This window comes from Haliotis rufescens, unplaced genomic scaffold (genome assembly GCF_023055435.1).
Source record: "Haliotis rufescens isolate VD_foot unplaced genomic scaffold, xgHalRufe1.0.p SCAF_3, whole genome shotgun sequence".
Classification (NCBI taxonomy): Eukaryota; Metazoa; Mollusca; class Gastropoda; order Lepetellida; family Haliotidae; genus Haliotis; species Haliotis rufescens.
In genome coordinates this window covers 43,190,751-43,207,481 of record NW_025964001.1, presented here as the reverse complement: position 1 = coordinate 43,207,481, position 16,731 = coordinate 43,190,751, and the positions used below count along the sequence as shown (strand labels likewise).

Below are 16,731 nucleotides of genomic sequence, written 5' to 3'. Positions count from 1 at the left end.
GTGTTACAGCAGGTCACATATGTACCTGCAGTAGCTTTCTTGAATAAAACTTTCTGCCTGTTTATATGCCGAAGATTTATCTAGACATGATCCAGAGCTGTTATTCAGCCCCAACATGTTCTAGATTGGAACAATGATTTTCCAAGTTATAAGTAATGTTATGGCTTTGTTAGAGGCAACTTGTATTACACAGATAGGACCAATACAGAGGAAGTGACATTAATAATTGGTTTTACATTGAGTGTAATATTAAATACTTCTAGATAAAAAAAATTAATAAAAATAATATGAATATATTAATATATCCAAATTATGAAGAAAATAAAAAATTTCCCAATTTGCTAGTCCAGGGTACTTAGTTTAAATTTGTGACAACTCCCTGTATGCACCCAACTTTATCTTTTAAACATATATGTCAAATAGTTCCATACCCAGAAATAATGTATAGAACTGGAACTTTAAAAAATATATTCTTCTTTCATTACTGGGTGGAAATATTGTTTTTTGTCATATTTGATAATATCAGATCATATTGAAATGAAACCGAAAAACACAAAGAACATATGATATGAAATTTATTTCAAAACCCATAACACACCATGACACAATATTGGACGGAATGCATGTGACAACAGAATAATGTGTGTTTGTATCTGTCTATACAATGTACTATGCTGTGTATCACAACCAGATCTGATAACAACCAAACTTTACATCACCACACCATCCTGACAGTTCAGTTTGTTATGGGACCGTCATTTATAGCAATTCGGGCTGGAATATTGACATGATTGACATGGAGAAACTGTAAAAGAAGTCAAACAATATGAGAGAGGGTCATGAAAATTGGCCATGCATTTGAAAAAGAAATGACAAACATTTGGGTAAGGAAATCTTTACTGGCAGCTTCACTCCAGCCCAATCCTGAACAAAGGGACTTGATGCAATGTCAGCAATATGACAGCAGTCTGTGTTTGTGTGTTTGTTGGTTTGTTGTTTAACACCGCACTCAGCAATATTCCAGCTATATGACAGCAGTCTGTAAATACTCAAGTCTGGACCAGACAATCCAGTTATTGACATCATGAGCATCGATCCTCACAATTTGGATACGATGACATGCATCAACCAAGTCAGCGAGCCTGACCACCCGATCCCGTTAGTCGCCTCTTACGACTGCCAGTATCAACCACTGCAGGATCTTCATTCCCATCACACTTTACTGATGAGGTGACCAGCTAGACTCAGCCCACTTGTGAGCTATGTGCCAATGTCTAGCTTAATTAATTTTTACTAAAGGTTTTGTAGTACATTCATCCTGTCCTAAGGAAGACCCACATATCAACCCAACATGGCCAACAATGTAGGTCTATAGTTTAAACGTGTTGAAATGTAGGTCTTCAATAATCTTGCAGAAACGTTTGGAAAAGAAGCATGTTAAGCATGGTCTACAACTCCAAGTCATCAGTGGTCAGTGCAAGTCCAATTCGTGATAATCCATTCTCACTCCCCTGGTCTATGGTTCAGTGTGGCTTTGTTTAATGTAATAGAGTCGTGAGTCAATTATCCAGCCAGTGTTGTAGACACTTTAATAATCAGACAACTTCATTAATAGATTCGTGTTCCTTGAATTCCTCTTTCTCCACGTCCGAGATCATCTCTGACGTCACCTCAGTGAACAGTCGATCCCAGTCCCATGGGCGGTCCTCCTACAAACATTATTTACAGACCGCCGTCATATAGGGGAAAATTGCAAATAACACAAACAAACATAATAATAGGACAATAATAGTCCAGTTATATGGCACTTTTCCATGGTGGATATCACATGCTCAAAGCGCACAGAGAATTATTACCCCAGTCAATGGATCAGTGTGCAGTCCATTCTCAACTCCTTGGGGAGTATATAATCCAAGCTGCCTGTTTGGCGCTTGAAGGTTAAATTACCATCAGATCACAGTGCTCGCTACAGCTACACGAAGATCTGAGAACATCCGATTACAGGTCACGTCAGAACATCCTTTGGTGAGCTTTACTAGTTTTAAGCTGTAAAGTTCTTGATTCAAAAGAAAATTCTGGAATGTCTTATAGATGGCTGAGCCATGGACAGTCTCTTCTGCTTCAAATGATTATCCAATTGAAGCAATAAATTGATCATAATGTCATACATCCCGAAACTGTCATTCTCTGCCTCATGTTAACCTTTTAGATGTTGCATGATTTGAAAACACATTCAGACTTTCAAGTTTGCGATCTCGGTAAGCAAAGCTCTGATTGGTCGGATGAAAGTTTGTTCTGATGTGACCTGTGAGCACTAAGATCTGATTTTAATGAGATTCACATTCAATGGAATTGTTAGCAATATTCACACAAACAAGTAGGTTGGTTTCGATGCCTAACATGTTCTATTGGACACTCACCTCTATTAAGTCTTGTTCTGGTGAAACAGCCTTTGTTAATAATTTGAGATCTATTTCATTATCCTGAAACACAAACCATAAACAATGATTAATAACAACATACAAAATACCGCCATGTACTTCCTGCCCCAAAACATACTTCCAGACCTTGACCCAAAGACGTATATATACGTCCTTGCTTGACCTTAATAACCTCAACAACAATTACCAAAATTTTAGGATTGTAGAACTACAAGTAATTGTGCACCAGTCACTGACAATAAATGATGCCACAATGTTTCACAATAACCTGAGAAGACCTTGACCTTTGATAGACAGTACCTACATAAGGTATGGTAGGATTTGTACAGATACAATAAACGTATATATAACGAACATGCTTATAACGAACTGACAGATATAACGAACATATTTTTGGTCCCGGACATTTGCTGTATATATATGTTTATAACAAACTACGGTTATATCAAGGCCGTAGTTAACTTTTTTTGACAGGGGGGTTCAAACATTTGTACAAGTGTCACTTGTCCCCAACTTGATTCAAATAAAACTGTTTTCTATAAAAAATACAGGGGGGGCAACTGCCCCCCTGGCCCCCCGGCTGGCTACGGCACTGTATATCGAACTAATATTAGTGGTCCCTTTGAGTTCGTTATAACCATTGTTTACTGTACTTGCAAACATAAAGTTTGATGCCAGTAGAGGGGTAACCAAGCCTCAGAAACTGACAAAGATATCACCATGTTTCACAAAACAGCCTAATGCTGACCTTGACCTTTGTCTTAGTTTGACCTACACCCTTTCAAAGCAGTGCCCCATCCAAGGGATGGTATAAACCAAGTATAATGCTACATGCATTTATACCATTTGAGATTTTTCTATTATGTAGCCTGGAACTTTGAACTTCTCACTGCATGTACCAAATAAATTCTCCAGGTCCATGTGGAACAAGACAATTCTAGTATATTCTTTAACACCAGTAATCTTAGCGCCATATTTACCAGAATATGATTGTTAAAAATTTCTCTTAGGTGACCTTGACCTTTGAAATAATTGGATGTGATGTTTGATGTGGTAGGATTTCTGAAGTAACATGTAAATATAGTTCCATGCCTAGGCCTGTAGAGAGATAACCATTTCTCGGAAACTGACAATGATATAACCATGTTTCACGAAAAGCCTGGACACTGACCTTGACCTTGACTTATGTAAACCAAAAGCAGAACCCAATCCTAGCATGCCCAAGAGGAGGTACATACCAAGTTTATTGATAATTGCAATAACATTTTGAGAAGGTGAAACCCAAGTGTGTTCAGTGAGTTTTTTTATTTCTTGTGAAATTGACCTTTTCATGGCATGTACCTAAAGAATTCCACAAGGCAATTTGGGAGAAGTCCATGGATGAATAAATCCATTCCTCAAAGCATGTCTGCTTGTTCAATAAACTATTGACTAACGTTCTCAATAAGAATAGAGAGGGTTTCCAGATGTGTGGATGTTCCGTAACCAAACATTTGGGACTATATATTAATGGGGGGTTCACTGAACCATTGTATTCTTGGGCAGTTTTTATAGCTACTTAACTGAGCAAAATTATGACACTATTAATAAATAGAAATAACTGTCAGTTATTATAGTCCTTAGGATATTAGTGTGTTCTCAGTATTTAGCAGAAACTATTTATATATCACTGCAAATTTTGGTACGTGGCTTTCTTTGTTGACAATTTAAACTGGTAACTATGTATCCAGGTGAGCTACAGTGCTGTGACACAATTTGTATTTCTAATATATGATTTTAACAAGACAGAAACATACTCAGCTAATCACTTCTATTTAGCTATTGAATGCCTGGGAATGTTAACAGCTGAAACCTCCAGCCAAAGGCACTGTTTCCAAATAGATTCCTAAACACAATACATTCTGAAAACAAATCTATAAACATCCTAGATAACCATGTTAGCTCAAAAACAAATGTCCGTACCAGTGTGAGGAATGCTGCTTGTCGCAGGAGATCATTGTCCAGCTCTCTGTATGTGGCCACTCGGTTGACCGCGACACTGTGGGAGTCAGTAACAATCAGTGGTCAGATGGTGTGGTCAAACGAGCAAACAAACAATTCATATCAAATCCGTACAAAACACTACGGGTAAATATTTTTTAACTTGATCTTCAAATAAACATAGTTCAGTTAACATTTCTTTATTGTTCCTTCTCAAAAGAAACTACTTGTAAGTAAATCATAGTCTTAAAATAAACTAGTGTCCAAAAGAAACGATACCAACTTATTTTCAAAATTGTTTTTTACTAAGTGAATTGTCTAGTATGAAAACATGCCAATTCGTATTGCACATCCCAAACACAGCATAGTCAATAAAAAATACCGGGAACACGTGATCACTTCCGGGAAAAAACGTAAATTTTGTGAAAGTGACATTTCCCTCTCTAGCATGTTCTGCACGTGCATACAAACTGTATAAAACGGCTGATCAGACACGTTGAGATCACAGCAACAAAAAGAACACAAGATATGCCACGTTTGACAGCCATCGAGAGAGAGAGAGCCGTTGGAATGGTCCAACAAGGAGCGTCACACGTCGACGTCGCCAAAAGGTTGGGCTGCGCACGCATCACTATCACCAGGTTGATGCAGCGGTTACGTCAGACAGGTCAGACATCAGACAGGCCCAGGAGTGGAAGACCACGAGTAACCACGCCCCGTGAAGATCGTTACATCCGGGTATTACACCTGAGGAACCGCACCGTAACAGCGACGTCCACAGCACTGGGAAACAGGATCAGTCGACAGACCGTCTACAGGAGACTACGGCAGTATGGTATCCGGCCACGTCATCCCTACCGCGGACCGCTCCTGACGCCTCGACACCGGAACAACAGACTGATCTGGGCCAGGCGAGTTCGACGTTGGCAACGGCGGGACTGGGCACGTGTTATGTTCTCTGATGAGAGCAGATTCCTCATCTTCAGAAACGATGGACGGCAGCTTGTATACTGACGATTTGGTGAACGTTTGGCGCCTAACTGTATCCAACAGGTCCGGCCGTTTGGAGGTGGAGGGTTAATGGTTTGGGGTGGCATATGTGGTGACGTCAAAACGATGCTTGTCGTAATTCGTGGAAACCTGAATGCACAGCATTATCTTGATGACATCCTACGGCCTGTTGTGGTGCCCTTTATTCAGCAAAAGCCTCGTGGACTCCTTTTCCAACATGACAATGCAAGGCCACACACAGCAAGATTGACACAGAACTTCCTTGCCAACGCCAACGTACAGGTTTTGCCATTGCCCGCATGTTCACCGGACATGAATCCCATCGAGCACTTATGGGACCACCTCGATCGGCAAATCCGACGTCGCTGTGTGCCTCCAGTCAACGTCCAGGACTTGGAACGATGTCTCCTCGAGGAATGGCAACGCATCACTCCCAACGTCATCAGACGTTTGACGTCATCAGTCCGTAGGCGTGTTCTGGCATGTATTGATGCTCACGGTGGACATACCCGCTACTGACTTGACTTTGAGACGTGTGGTGTGACATTTCCCGTTGTTTCTGTGATCAGTGCTCTAACGAAATGTTCATTTTTAGACCCCACCCATCTTTAAAGGCTTGTCATATTGGTTGTACAGATTTTATTGAAATGAAATTTTTGTACAGATGTTGTGAAAGGATTTCTCAAAAGCATAACACAAATCCTAAACTTCTGCATTGTTTAGTTTTTCTTTTATGTCGTTGCAAACAGGTGGTATCGTTTCTTTTGGACACTAGTTTATATTGTTACCATTCACTAAACATATCAGTTAAACGTTAAAGACTAAGTGTTTGGCCATCACCAAATGCTGATGTTTGTTTATAATAAGAAACAAGTAGTATGTGCAAGCAGGGTCCAGTTCCACACAGTGATCTTAGATATACCAAATGTCGTAAGTCTTCGTTAAAGGGAGTTAGTCATCTTAGACAGGGGTGTTCAATAAGTATGTCTGACTTGGCCGACCCATGAAAGTGCCGGGCAAGTGGGAAAATATAATTTAGTGCCCCTGGGCAAGTATGAAAATTGGAAGTATTAACTTTGTAACTAGAAGATGCATCATGTGTTTGTCTACTGCAGATGAAGTACCTGACTAGTCATTTTTCTAGTCTACTTAAAATGTGACCTTGAACGAATATCAGCTCTCACATTACTGCTTGTTGCCCAAGCTTGAAAAAAATTAGGTTTCTGAAGCCAAAGTGGGGAGGCAATCTGCAACGGATACATCCTTAGATGAAGTAATGCAGGATAAGCATACAAATGTATAAATATTTAGATTTTACTAAATTTTTTAAGTATCCTGCATTACTCCTTAATGCATCTGTATCACATGATCAGACAGTATGGAGGAGGGTATACCTTCAGATGTCCAAGAAACAGCCTCAATAACTCACACCCCAAAGGTGACACATGTTAGTCAATTAACCGTAAGGCGGAAAAAACATAAATACGCTGTGACGGTACACGCATGACAGTGAAAGCCAAAAATCTTTACCTACTGTGTTACTGAGCCAAAGCCGATAAAAGCTTGAAGCAATTCCTTGCACCAGGCGTGTCTTAGATAATACTGCCCAGGATGGAAACTGGCTCCAGATAGGATGAGTTAATTTTTTGTGTTGGGGGTCGGTTACCTGCTGGGCTACTACCAGAGGGCCAAAACTGTGCACCCCTTCGACTTGCAGGATGCATACCTGCATATCTCTATCCATAATGCAGGATAAGTAAAAAACATTAATATTTTCTTCTTTTCTCTGATTTAGCAGGGCAAGTTGAAAATCATACAGGGCCAGTATAAGTTTAAAATTTACTTGCCCTTTGGCAAGTTTCAAATTTTGGTACTTGAACACCCCTATCTTAGCGCTAAGATCTTTTTTGTTTGTTTGCTGTTTAACGCCACACTCAGCTATATTCCAGCTATATGACGTCAAACTGTAAATAATCGAGTCTGGACCAGACAATCAAGTGATTGATATCATGAGCATCGATCCATGCAATTGGGATACGATGACATGAATCAACCAAGTCAGCGAGCCTGACCACCTGATCGAGTTAGTCGCCTCTTACGACAAGCATAGTCGCCTTTTACGGCAAGTATGGGTTTCTGAAGACCTATTCTACCCCGGACCTTCACGGGTAGCGCTAAGATCGCTGTATGGAACGGGGCTCTGGTGTGTAGACAACTGACTTGGGGGCTACAGCCACTTTAGTGCTCATGTCCTCTTCCTGCTGGTCCTCCAGCTCTGGGATCACCGGGATGTCTGCAGCGAGACAACGCCCATATATACAACTCATAATACGGCAATATCACATTCAACACTTCTCTCAACCAGTAGCCAGCTACAGGCCACTAGTCATGGGCCAGGAAGATTTGTCTTAGGACTGTATCATATTCTGCTGCTTCCCTCCCATCCCCTCCTTCAATACACACAAATACATAGACATTTGTTCAAGGCCCCCACAAATACATGTAAGGCTTAGAAAAATAAAGAATTGGTTCTCAGACAATATAATGAAAATATAGTGTTTTTTTAGGGTTGGGGGTTGTTCAAACTAGTATGTAACCAAATAAAAAGTTAAATTTAATCAACCTGGGAAAGGGCCTCCCTACATAAACATATTCCTTGATGAGTAAAATACTGGAATACGGTCTTTGACTACCGTTATACTTTGAGTATGTAAGGATTTCGTTGTTTTTTTTAAAATGGAAATAAAAACGAAATGTGCAGCACACTTTATGAAGATGCGGACAGTGCCTGAGAACCAAGACTATTATTTTTTTTAGCCTTACATATAGTTAATGTTCATCAAGACCTTGCTTATGTGTAAGCAATTAACCACAAAAACAAAGGATCCTTGAAATAGACCTTATGTTACAAAGCTAAGGTTAAGGGGGGTCCCTAGGTTCAGTTACTATGGCAGCAATACTCAAGGACCCAGGACCCCCTTTAAATTCTAAAAATGCATTAGTATTGACACATTCAATTACATAGTATTCCCAACATACCTTGATCTGAATCGGATTCTTGATCAGGGCTCCTTGGTCGTAGTCTCTCACTGTAACACAGCAAACACACACTGACAACATGGACCACAAGGAACACTACCTTCCTCTTGTGGCTCCTATTGGTATCATGGCTGCGGTTATCGCGTACTCATAGAGTTGAAGGATTTGTTACATTGTTAAATGTTAGACATACTTGAAAATAGTCACAATAATCAATATATAGATAATTAGCATGTTCAGACACACCATAACACAGGGCTAAAGATAAGCTTTGGGCTTTTGGGTATTTTACCCGAGGGTTTGATTTTGATTGCGTATCCACAAGTTTCAGAAGGTATTCAATTTTTTTTACCCACCTGTTTCTTGACATTTGGGTATTTAACTTAAAACCTGTTTCGTAACAATCACTGTAAATCCTTTTAGACTACATGAATAGTAGTATACCTGCATCTGCTGTGGCAACCTCTCCGGGAAGACATTTTTTGTTCACAAAACCTAGCATTGTAAGAGGTGAGGTGAAATTGGGTTTAACGTCGCGTCCAAGATTATTGCACTTATATAGTGACGTGCATGCACATGTTTGCGTGTGGCTGCTTGTACTACTCCGGACTGATGCCGATTTCATAGTGCTAGCTCACTGAGATACCATGCCGCAGTTTAACATGAATACCCCACTCAGACACAGTATACTGACTCCGAGCCGACCAGTCCTTGTTTTAGCCCCTTAATGCTGAGCACAAAACAAGGTAACAACAAGTACCATCTTTTAACATCTTTTGGTATCTTTAAGGTCGAGCCCCAGACCTTCCGCTCTCTGGGCGGATGCTCTACCACTAGACCACGGAGGCGGTCTAGCATTGTAAGAGAGGTGCTATTGTTTTAATTACAAATCAGCGACTGATTAAGATACAACATGTACAGTGACTAGGCACGATGCGCTTTTCAATTGGCATCCATCAGTATGTTTGTCGTAGTAGCTTTGCCAAATTTAACTTCGGAAAGTGAATATGGCGATAGATGATACAGAATCATTTTGATACGTTAAGATTTTACTTGTCTGCATATTTCAGATTATTTAATGCGTATTTCACGCAAATATACAGCTTATCTCAAGCTCTGATAACATATTTTAAACAGTATTGTCGTCTATATTTTTTCTAACCTGTCAGATGCATCATGAGCCACCTGTGGTTATAGCTATAGTGTTTGTTAGTCAACTGGAACAACGGGTTAAATACACTCGTGGCATTGAAATGTAAAACAAAACAAACCTTGTGGCAAAGGTTGAGTTTTGAATGATAACAAAGAGACAACAATAGAAAGACTGAAAGCATGACCACTACATCACATGATCGTCTTGAATCAATCAAAAAAAATATGAAAACAATTGATATCATCCATGATATCACTACTAGAACACTTCTAGGCAGAATAAGTACTTTCAGAGACCAAAAGACATGAAATGCAAAAAATGTTGCTTAGAGTAAATAAATATTAAAAATGGAGTCAGTGTACATATATCAACGTATGGTACGACTGGTATGTGATATTCGGTACCTGATCGTTGTTGGTTTGTTGTTTAACGTCACATTCAGACAGCAGTCTGTAAATAATCGAGTCTGGACCAGACAATCCAGTGATTGACATCATGATCCACACAACTGAGATATGACAACATGCATCAACCAAGTCAGTGAGCCAGACAACCCGATCCCGTTTGTCACCTCTTAAGACAAGCATAGTCACGTTTTATGGCAGGCATGGGTTGCTGAAGACCTATTCTACCCCGGGTCTTCATGGGTATTCAGTACCTGAAGCTATTTAGAAGATAACCAACGAACTACAAGGAATTACGGATCATTTGCCCCGAGTGAATAAATGGTGGATGTCCTGATCCTTTGTTGAGTGATTTACAGCATTCATTCACAAGGGACAGATAATCCGTAATTCTAAGTAGGTTATTCTAGATATTACTCATTGACAATTAAAGAGAAAATGAAGAAAAAATGTACCTAACAACCCTAACAGAGAAACTACACTGCAGGCTGCATATTGTCCTGAAGACATACATAATTTGTGACATCATGAGCAATGGAGGACATCACATCATATTTTCATCAACTATAAAGCACTGTGACACATTACGGCTTCAATTGACCAATCGGCATCAAGGATCGTTGAAATGCACTTGAGCAAATATCGAAAGGTGATTACACACAATCATTCTACCTTTACGGGCAATATGATAAGTGTAGATGTTCATCCGATCATTCAGGGGTGTGTGTGATGGTGTATGTGTATGTGTGGGTGTGGTCATGCAAACCAAAGTCAAACCAGTGCAAATGTTGGAGCGTGAACATGGGGGGTCAGTCACACTGGGTCAAACATCACAATTACCCAAAGAGACCACTCTGGTCTACATGGTCAAACAGATCGCTGAATGTAAAAATGGTGAATCATTAGTGCTATACAATCAATGTAAGTATTCCATGCATTAATGTGGCAGCATTCAACCACATTCTGAGCTGAAAGTTAAGTGTGATTCTGACAAACTAACCACCATCACAGAAACTATCCAGGGGCCTGTTCCACAAAGCGATCTTAGTGCTATGATTGTCGTAAGTCAGTGTTAAAGTATGGGAGTTACGATCATCTTAGCGCTAAGATCGCTTTGTGGAACGGGGCCCAGGTTCTCTTCCTTCAAATTTCTGCCTAAAACTTACATTCCCATATATTTCCTTGTTTTTAAGGACACAGGCTATAACTGTTAATTTTTTCAAAAGCAAGCAAGAAATTAAAATATAAAGGATAAGTTTTATTTTAAACAGAGGCAAATTATTTTCTCAGTTCTTTTGGACTATTGGAGCTTTTTTCACAAATGTGATAGTATTGCCTTAGTTGTCAACTATTGCAATAGTATCAAGATAGTTTTAAACCAACTTTAAGGCTTGATAATTATACCAATCAATGTAATAGAAATGAATAAAGTATTTCTGACAATGTCAAAGTCTGCCATTTTCGTCCCTGTCACTCCTCAAACCAAAGGGATGTAACTCCAATCTGTAGTTGTCACAATTCTCGCTAATAAATACATGACAGATTTGAAATCAGACTGTGAAAACTTGAGTTTTCTGAGAGATAATTTATGTTCTATTTAGAACTAACTGCAACTATTGAAATTATCCATTGTTGGGCATACTATTGACAACAACAATGTCGTTTTAAAATTTATATTAATATAGTACAATTGTAAGACAAACAATTACAAAACATCAATAGTTTGATATATTGTTACACTCCTAGAATCAACACTAATAACATTATTCATTTTTTTCATATTGTATGTTAGTATAGATCTACTGACAAGACAATATCAATAACAACTAAAATAATATGACCGAACCCATTTCCCATAATGCTCTAAATGTAAAAATCATCCATTATCTGTTACTTTCTGTGTTGATAGAACCACACAAAAAACACATATCTCAGTCTTATTTCTCAACATACCTGGAAAAAACAAAGTAAACATGAACTGATAAAAGAAACATAAAATACCTTTCCAAACAATGCACCATTAGAATACCATGCAATGCATGCAGCAGCACTAGCACTGGGTGACACGTGTGAAGCATTGTGACATGGTCATATGAATACAGCCCGTTCTCTGATTCATACACCATCCTTTGTACAATCTTAGGATTGTGCTGTGTACGTCAGAAAAAGCATTGCATCTTAATCGCAAAACCAGAATTGTCCCACTTTTCACTAGCTGCCAAAAAGGTTTTAAACCTAAAAAGGAAATCTGCTTGAAAGGTTTAAGCTTAAAACCAGAAATCTGCTTATCCTAACAAGACGCAGGATTGGGGTGTCCTCGAAAAATTTAGATATCGATAGATTCAATACAATCTTAATGTCGACACGGTATCGATACAAATAAATAATTCACTCTCACAGAAACACTTACATTCATTAAGATTACCATGGTAAAGATGGCACAAAACATATTCAGTTTTAAACATTTAATAGATCAGTGGTAGAAACGAACATTTTTAGTCCACTTGTCCTTATAATGATAACATATACCAAAATCCTTAAAAATGGCAAATTTCTACTGGTCCTTATGATACCTTAACTATTGGGCAGTTTGGCAAGGACGACAGGACCAGTGCCAATTTCTAAGGCTGCAGATGAACCTAATTCATATACTACTAAAAAGAAGTTAAGAACCACTCGATTCTTTCATGACAGAGTAACTATAGTAATACAAAATAATCTGGTGGTCCTTAACTTTTTATTTGTAGTATATATTTAGCATTTTGTTGATAAATTGCAGGGATAGATAGGAATTTTGTTTTATCTAAACACATACAGAATAACTACTTTTGTTATTAATCAATATGTAATTTTCATTTCACAATAAAAAACTTTCCAATCAAATGACATCCCTAGTTTTGTAGTTTTGATTACATTGTACACCGACAGAATATATGCAGACGGTCTGTTCAAATAGTAACGTGTAAATCAGACAAGCAGATTATATATCAACAAATGGAATTATTTCTGATTTTTCTGTGCAACTGTATCATCTTGCACACAGTGGAACATTCTGAAGCATATTATGTGCATATACTCACTCTTCAAATGGCTCAAATCCCTCTCCCAACTGCCGCGAGCTGATTGGTCACCATCACAACATTTACAGCAAGGGAAAGGTCCATTTTGGGAACGGGGAGGAAGAAATAACATAACAACAAGCAGTCAGCATGGTCAGTAGCTATCCTCTACACTCCTGAGGTACACCACAGTCAAATGAACCATGTTTTAATCAGATACATAACACCATCAGTCAACAGCCATTTTTGAAACTATTTAAAAATCATTGCACTTATACTGCAATGTTTCTATTGATTTGTTTCCGCTGATGAAAGGGTTTTTTCACATTTTTTAATATTTCTCAATAACCAAGGGTTAACATGCCAAAAAATCAGTGAATTTTGCATTCAATCACACAGATGATTATCTTTTGAGGATATGATACATATATATATGATACGCTGTGAGTGGATCATGTGACTGTCGTGAGGTTTGTACCACCTGGAGCATGCTCCACCATTACCACATACAATGCATTTAGTTCCCCTTCACAGACAATACGATTCATCACTGTTATTTCTTCACTTATTAAACAGAAGTTTATACACACACAGTGTGTACAAATAAATAGCTTCAAACAACATCTGTGAAGTAATATTCAAGAAAACTTTTGTGAGTGAGCATGCACAATTGCGAATTTTGTTCATGTCAACAGCTTCCGTAAATATGTAAACTCTCCTTGCCCTCCTGCTGTACTCAAAACTGTACTTATACTATGAGTCATTGACTATGACTTTATAATATGTTATATATAGATTTGATATACCGGTATTGGTAGCTTAGTTATGTGAACTGATTCTTTCCAATTCACAATCTCATTAAAATCAGATCTAAGTTCTCCCTGCCGCTAAACAAAGATCGGAGGACATCCCATCACGGGTCACGTCAGAACGACCTTTCGCGAACTTTGCCCGACCACTGAAATGACTAACAAGAAGTCGACATCAGCCAGTGAGAAAGCAGCTTTCTCAAACTTTACAGCACTCGTTTCAACCTGGTGACTACCATTTCAGACTACGCTTGAAAGATATGTTGAAACAGTTCTTGATTAAAATTTTGAAAACTGAACAAACGAACATTCTGGAATGTCTAATATATGGTTGAGATTGTATGGCAGTGCTTCCCACGTACTGTCCAACGTCTCCTCCGTTCTGTTCAAATGTTTATGCCACGGAAGCGAGAGATACACGATTATTTTGACGGAATCAGTCATACAGGCCGTACCTGTCGTTCGGACTACCCTGAGTTAACATTTTCGAGGTTGCATGATTAGAAAACACATTCTGACTGTCACTTTCATGATCTGGTAAGTGACCCCTATTTGGTCAGATGAAAGGAATTCTAAGGTGACCCGTAATGGGATGTCCTCAGATCTTTGTTTAGCGATAGCGAGAACTAAGAGCTGATTTTAATGAGATTGTCCAATTCATAAGGTAAACATTCAAACATAATTTCAAAATTAAGAGGCAAGATGTTACTTAAACTCTGAAGTGGATTATTACCTGATATTTGTGAATCATGCAGGCAGTGAGGATACAGGAAATGGAATGTTCAAAAGTGACACCAAATATAGTGACCAACTTCTGAATAGTGGGCATGGTGGGGAGAGATTTCACATCTGACCAATCAATACCAGTGATGAAGCATTATGTTGTGAAAAATGGCATTACAATTATAAAACATGCAAACATACGCTTCAGCTAGCAATGCTACAATATTCTAAATTATATGTCCAATGATAAACACGACAGCTTTATCAGATGTGAGAACTGGTTATAGAAGTATGACCAAACAGATTCATTATTAGAAATGAACATGACAAAACATGTCCGTAACATGTCTACCAGATTGTTTTTGGATTAATCTACTGAAGATGAATACTCTTTTTGAAAAAATAAATATTTGAATCTGGTTAGTACAAAAGACGAATGACATAAACTAAATAAATATGAAAAATGATAATTTATTTCATTTACGTGAAAACAATTTTCCAGATTGCTGACATGATCAACATTAGACATTATACAGGTCATAAGCAATGTAAGTGTGCATGATATTGTTCACTGTATCACTGGTATGTTTCAGCTATTGCACATGCAGTCATGATAAATAAGATACCGATATACAAATGTAAACTGTCTATGCATCACTCAGTCAAGCGTGGTATCCAGCGTGGTATCCATCATGGTAATCCAAAGGTCAAACACCTTCATTTCATAGCAGTCATAATTTATTATTATTGAAATTGTACATGTGACAATAAGGATATTGGTAAAAGTGCATATAGCAATATGATCAAAATCCTTTAATATACTGATCAAGTTGATCATGTATTAAATGCAAGAAAGTTATCCTCCAAAATATATTGCTAAACATGCACTACATTCAAACATTCAAAATGTTCAAAGATTTCTATTTCTCACTACCATTTACTATGAAATTTAGATTAGAAAATCAGTGTGCAGGCTTTACAACATTAAAAGCCAGTTACAGCTATAGGTATGTTGTCGTGGAGGCAATTAGTACCTTACCGGCTTTTTCTAGGTGCTTCTTCTCCCCAGCCAGAAACAGCCTTTGATGGACGCCCTGGGGGACCATCCTGTCAGACACAAAAAAGATAAATCTGAAACTTACTTATACTATTTCAACTGGTATGATCGACTCGGCAAACTTATCAAACTGCAAAAAATAATTGAATCTCAATTAGACAAACTGGTGATAAATATTGTGAGCAATGGTCCATGCAATCAGAGCACATTGACAGGCATCAACCACATCACCGAGTCAGACCACCCATTCCACAAAGGTGTCTCATACGACAAGCAGGTTGGGCGGTACAAATACTAACCTGATATACCACTAGGCATTGTGAACAAATCAGGACAAAGCGATAGTATATGGATTACCTTGTTTGATGGAGGTTGTGATACAGGGGCATCTTCTTCCGGTCCATCATCGTCGACAGCAGCAGCACTACGCTGTGCTCGACGGCCTTGCTTCGCACTCTGAAACAATTTAACTTGATTGACAGCCGATAACTTTTCACATGAGCATTTCCAAATTTGCCAGCAACGTTGCTATGGCAACTTTGGAAACTTCCCGATTTATCAAATATTGATGGGTTTCCATCTCAATCCAAGGAATATGAAATACAATCTGACTGATCATTTAAACAAATGGTAAGAATTCTGCCCGTATCCCAACACATTTGATAGATCTGAGTTGGAAGAAATACGCTAACTGTAAATATATATAATATATATAACTTTTGGAGGGGGATACGGGCGGAAGTCTTTCCAACATAATAATCTGGCTATGATAATCAAAATGCATTTACCCTTGACTTCGCAGTCGGTTGGAAATCTAGATCTTCGTCGTCCATCTCGTTCGTAAACAAACAATACTCTGCTGTTTCCCTGGAATGCGGGAGCGTCGAGATAAACGGTTTTTATTATCTGTTACAAAGCAACTTCGCTGAAAGGTAACAGAAAACAAATTCCGCTTAAAACATTGTTACTTCCTTTAGATAGTATAATAAATAATAATATGATAATCCAAAACTAATGGATATCCGAAATTGAAAATAACTAAAATAAATCAAAAC

The 16,731-nt window shown here is 38.4% G+C and overlaps 1 protein-coding gene across 3 annotated transcripts; it reads right to left on the bottom strand.

Annotated features, from left to right (window-relative positions):
• Positions 1–560: 560 nt before the first annotated feature.
• Positions 561–16,622, bottom strand: LOC124123651 (intraflagellar transport protein 43 homolog B-like). 3 transcript variants are annotated; one of them, XM_046486827.2, is made up of 10 exons: positions 16,465–16,622; positions 16,034–16,132; positions 15,659–15,726; positions 13,109–13,147; positions 10,869–10,907; positions 8,472–8,521; positions 7,653–7,725; positions 4,404–4,479; positions 2,421–2,483; positions 561–1,709 (listed from the first exon to the last, which is right to left on the bottom strand). In XM_046486827.2, the coding sequence occupies exons 1-10, from the start codon at positions 16,507–16,509 to the stop codon at positions 1,596–1,598; spliced, it is 666 nt and encodes a 221-aa protein (XP_046342783.2). In that variant the 5' UTR covers positions 16,510–16,622; the 3' UTR covers positions 561–1,595. The 3 variants fall into 3 exon arrangements, with proteins under 3 accessions (XP_046342783.2, XP_046342784.2, XP_046342791.2); XM_046486828.2 differs by lacking the exon at positions 10,869–10,907; XM_046486835.2 differs by lacking the exons at positions 10,869–10,907; positions 13,109–13,147.
• Positions 16,623–16,731: the final 109 nt, after the last annotated feature.

What these genes read in the sequence shown, in the direction of transcription:
- LOC124123651 (XM_046486827.2), bottom strand. Translation starts at nt 16,509, where the DNA reads ATGGACGACGAAGATCTAGATTTCCAACCGACTGCGAAGTCAAGG. An exon ending in GGATTTGAGCCATTTGAAGA is followed by an intron (nt 10,908 to 13,108) that starts GTGAGTATATGC and finishes TTTTACATTCAG; the next exon opens with CGATCTGTTTGACCATGTAG. An exon ending in AGAATCCGATTCAGATCAAG is followed by an intron (nt 7,726 to 8,471) that starts GTATGTTGGGAA and finishes GTCTCGCTGCAG; the next exon opens with ACATCCCGGTGATCCCAGAG.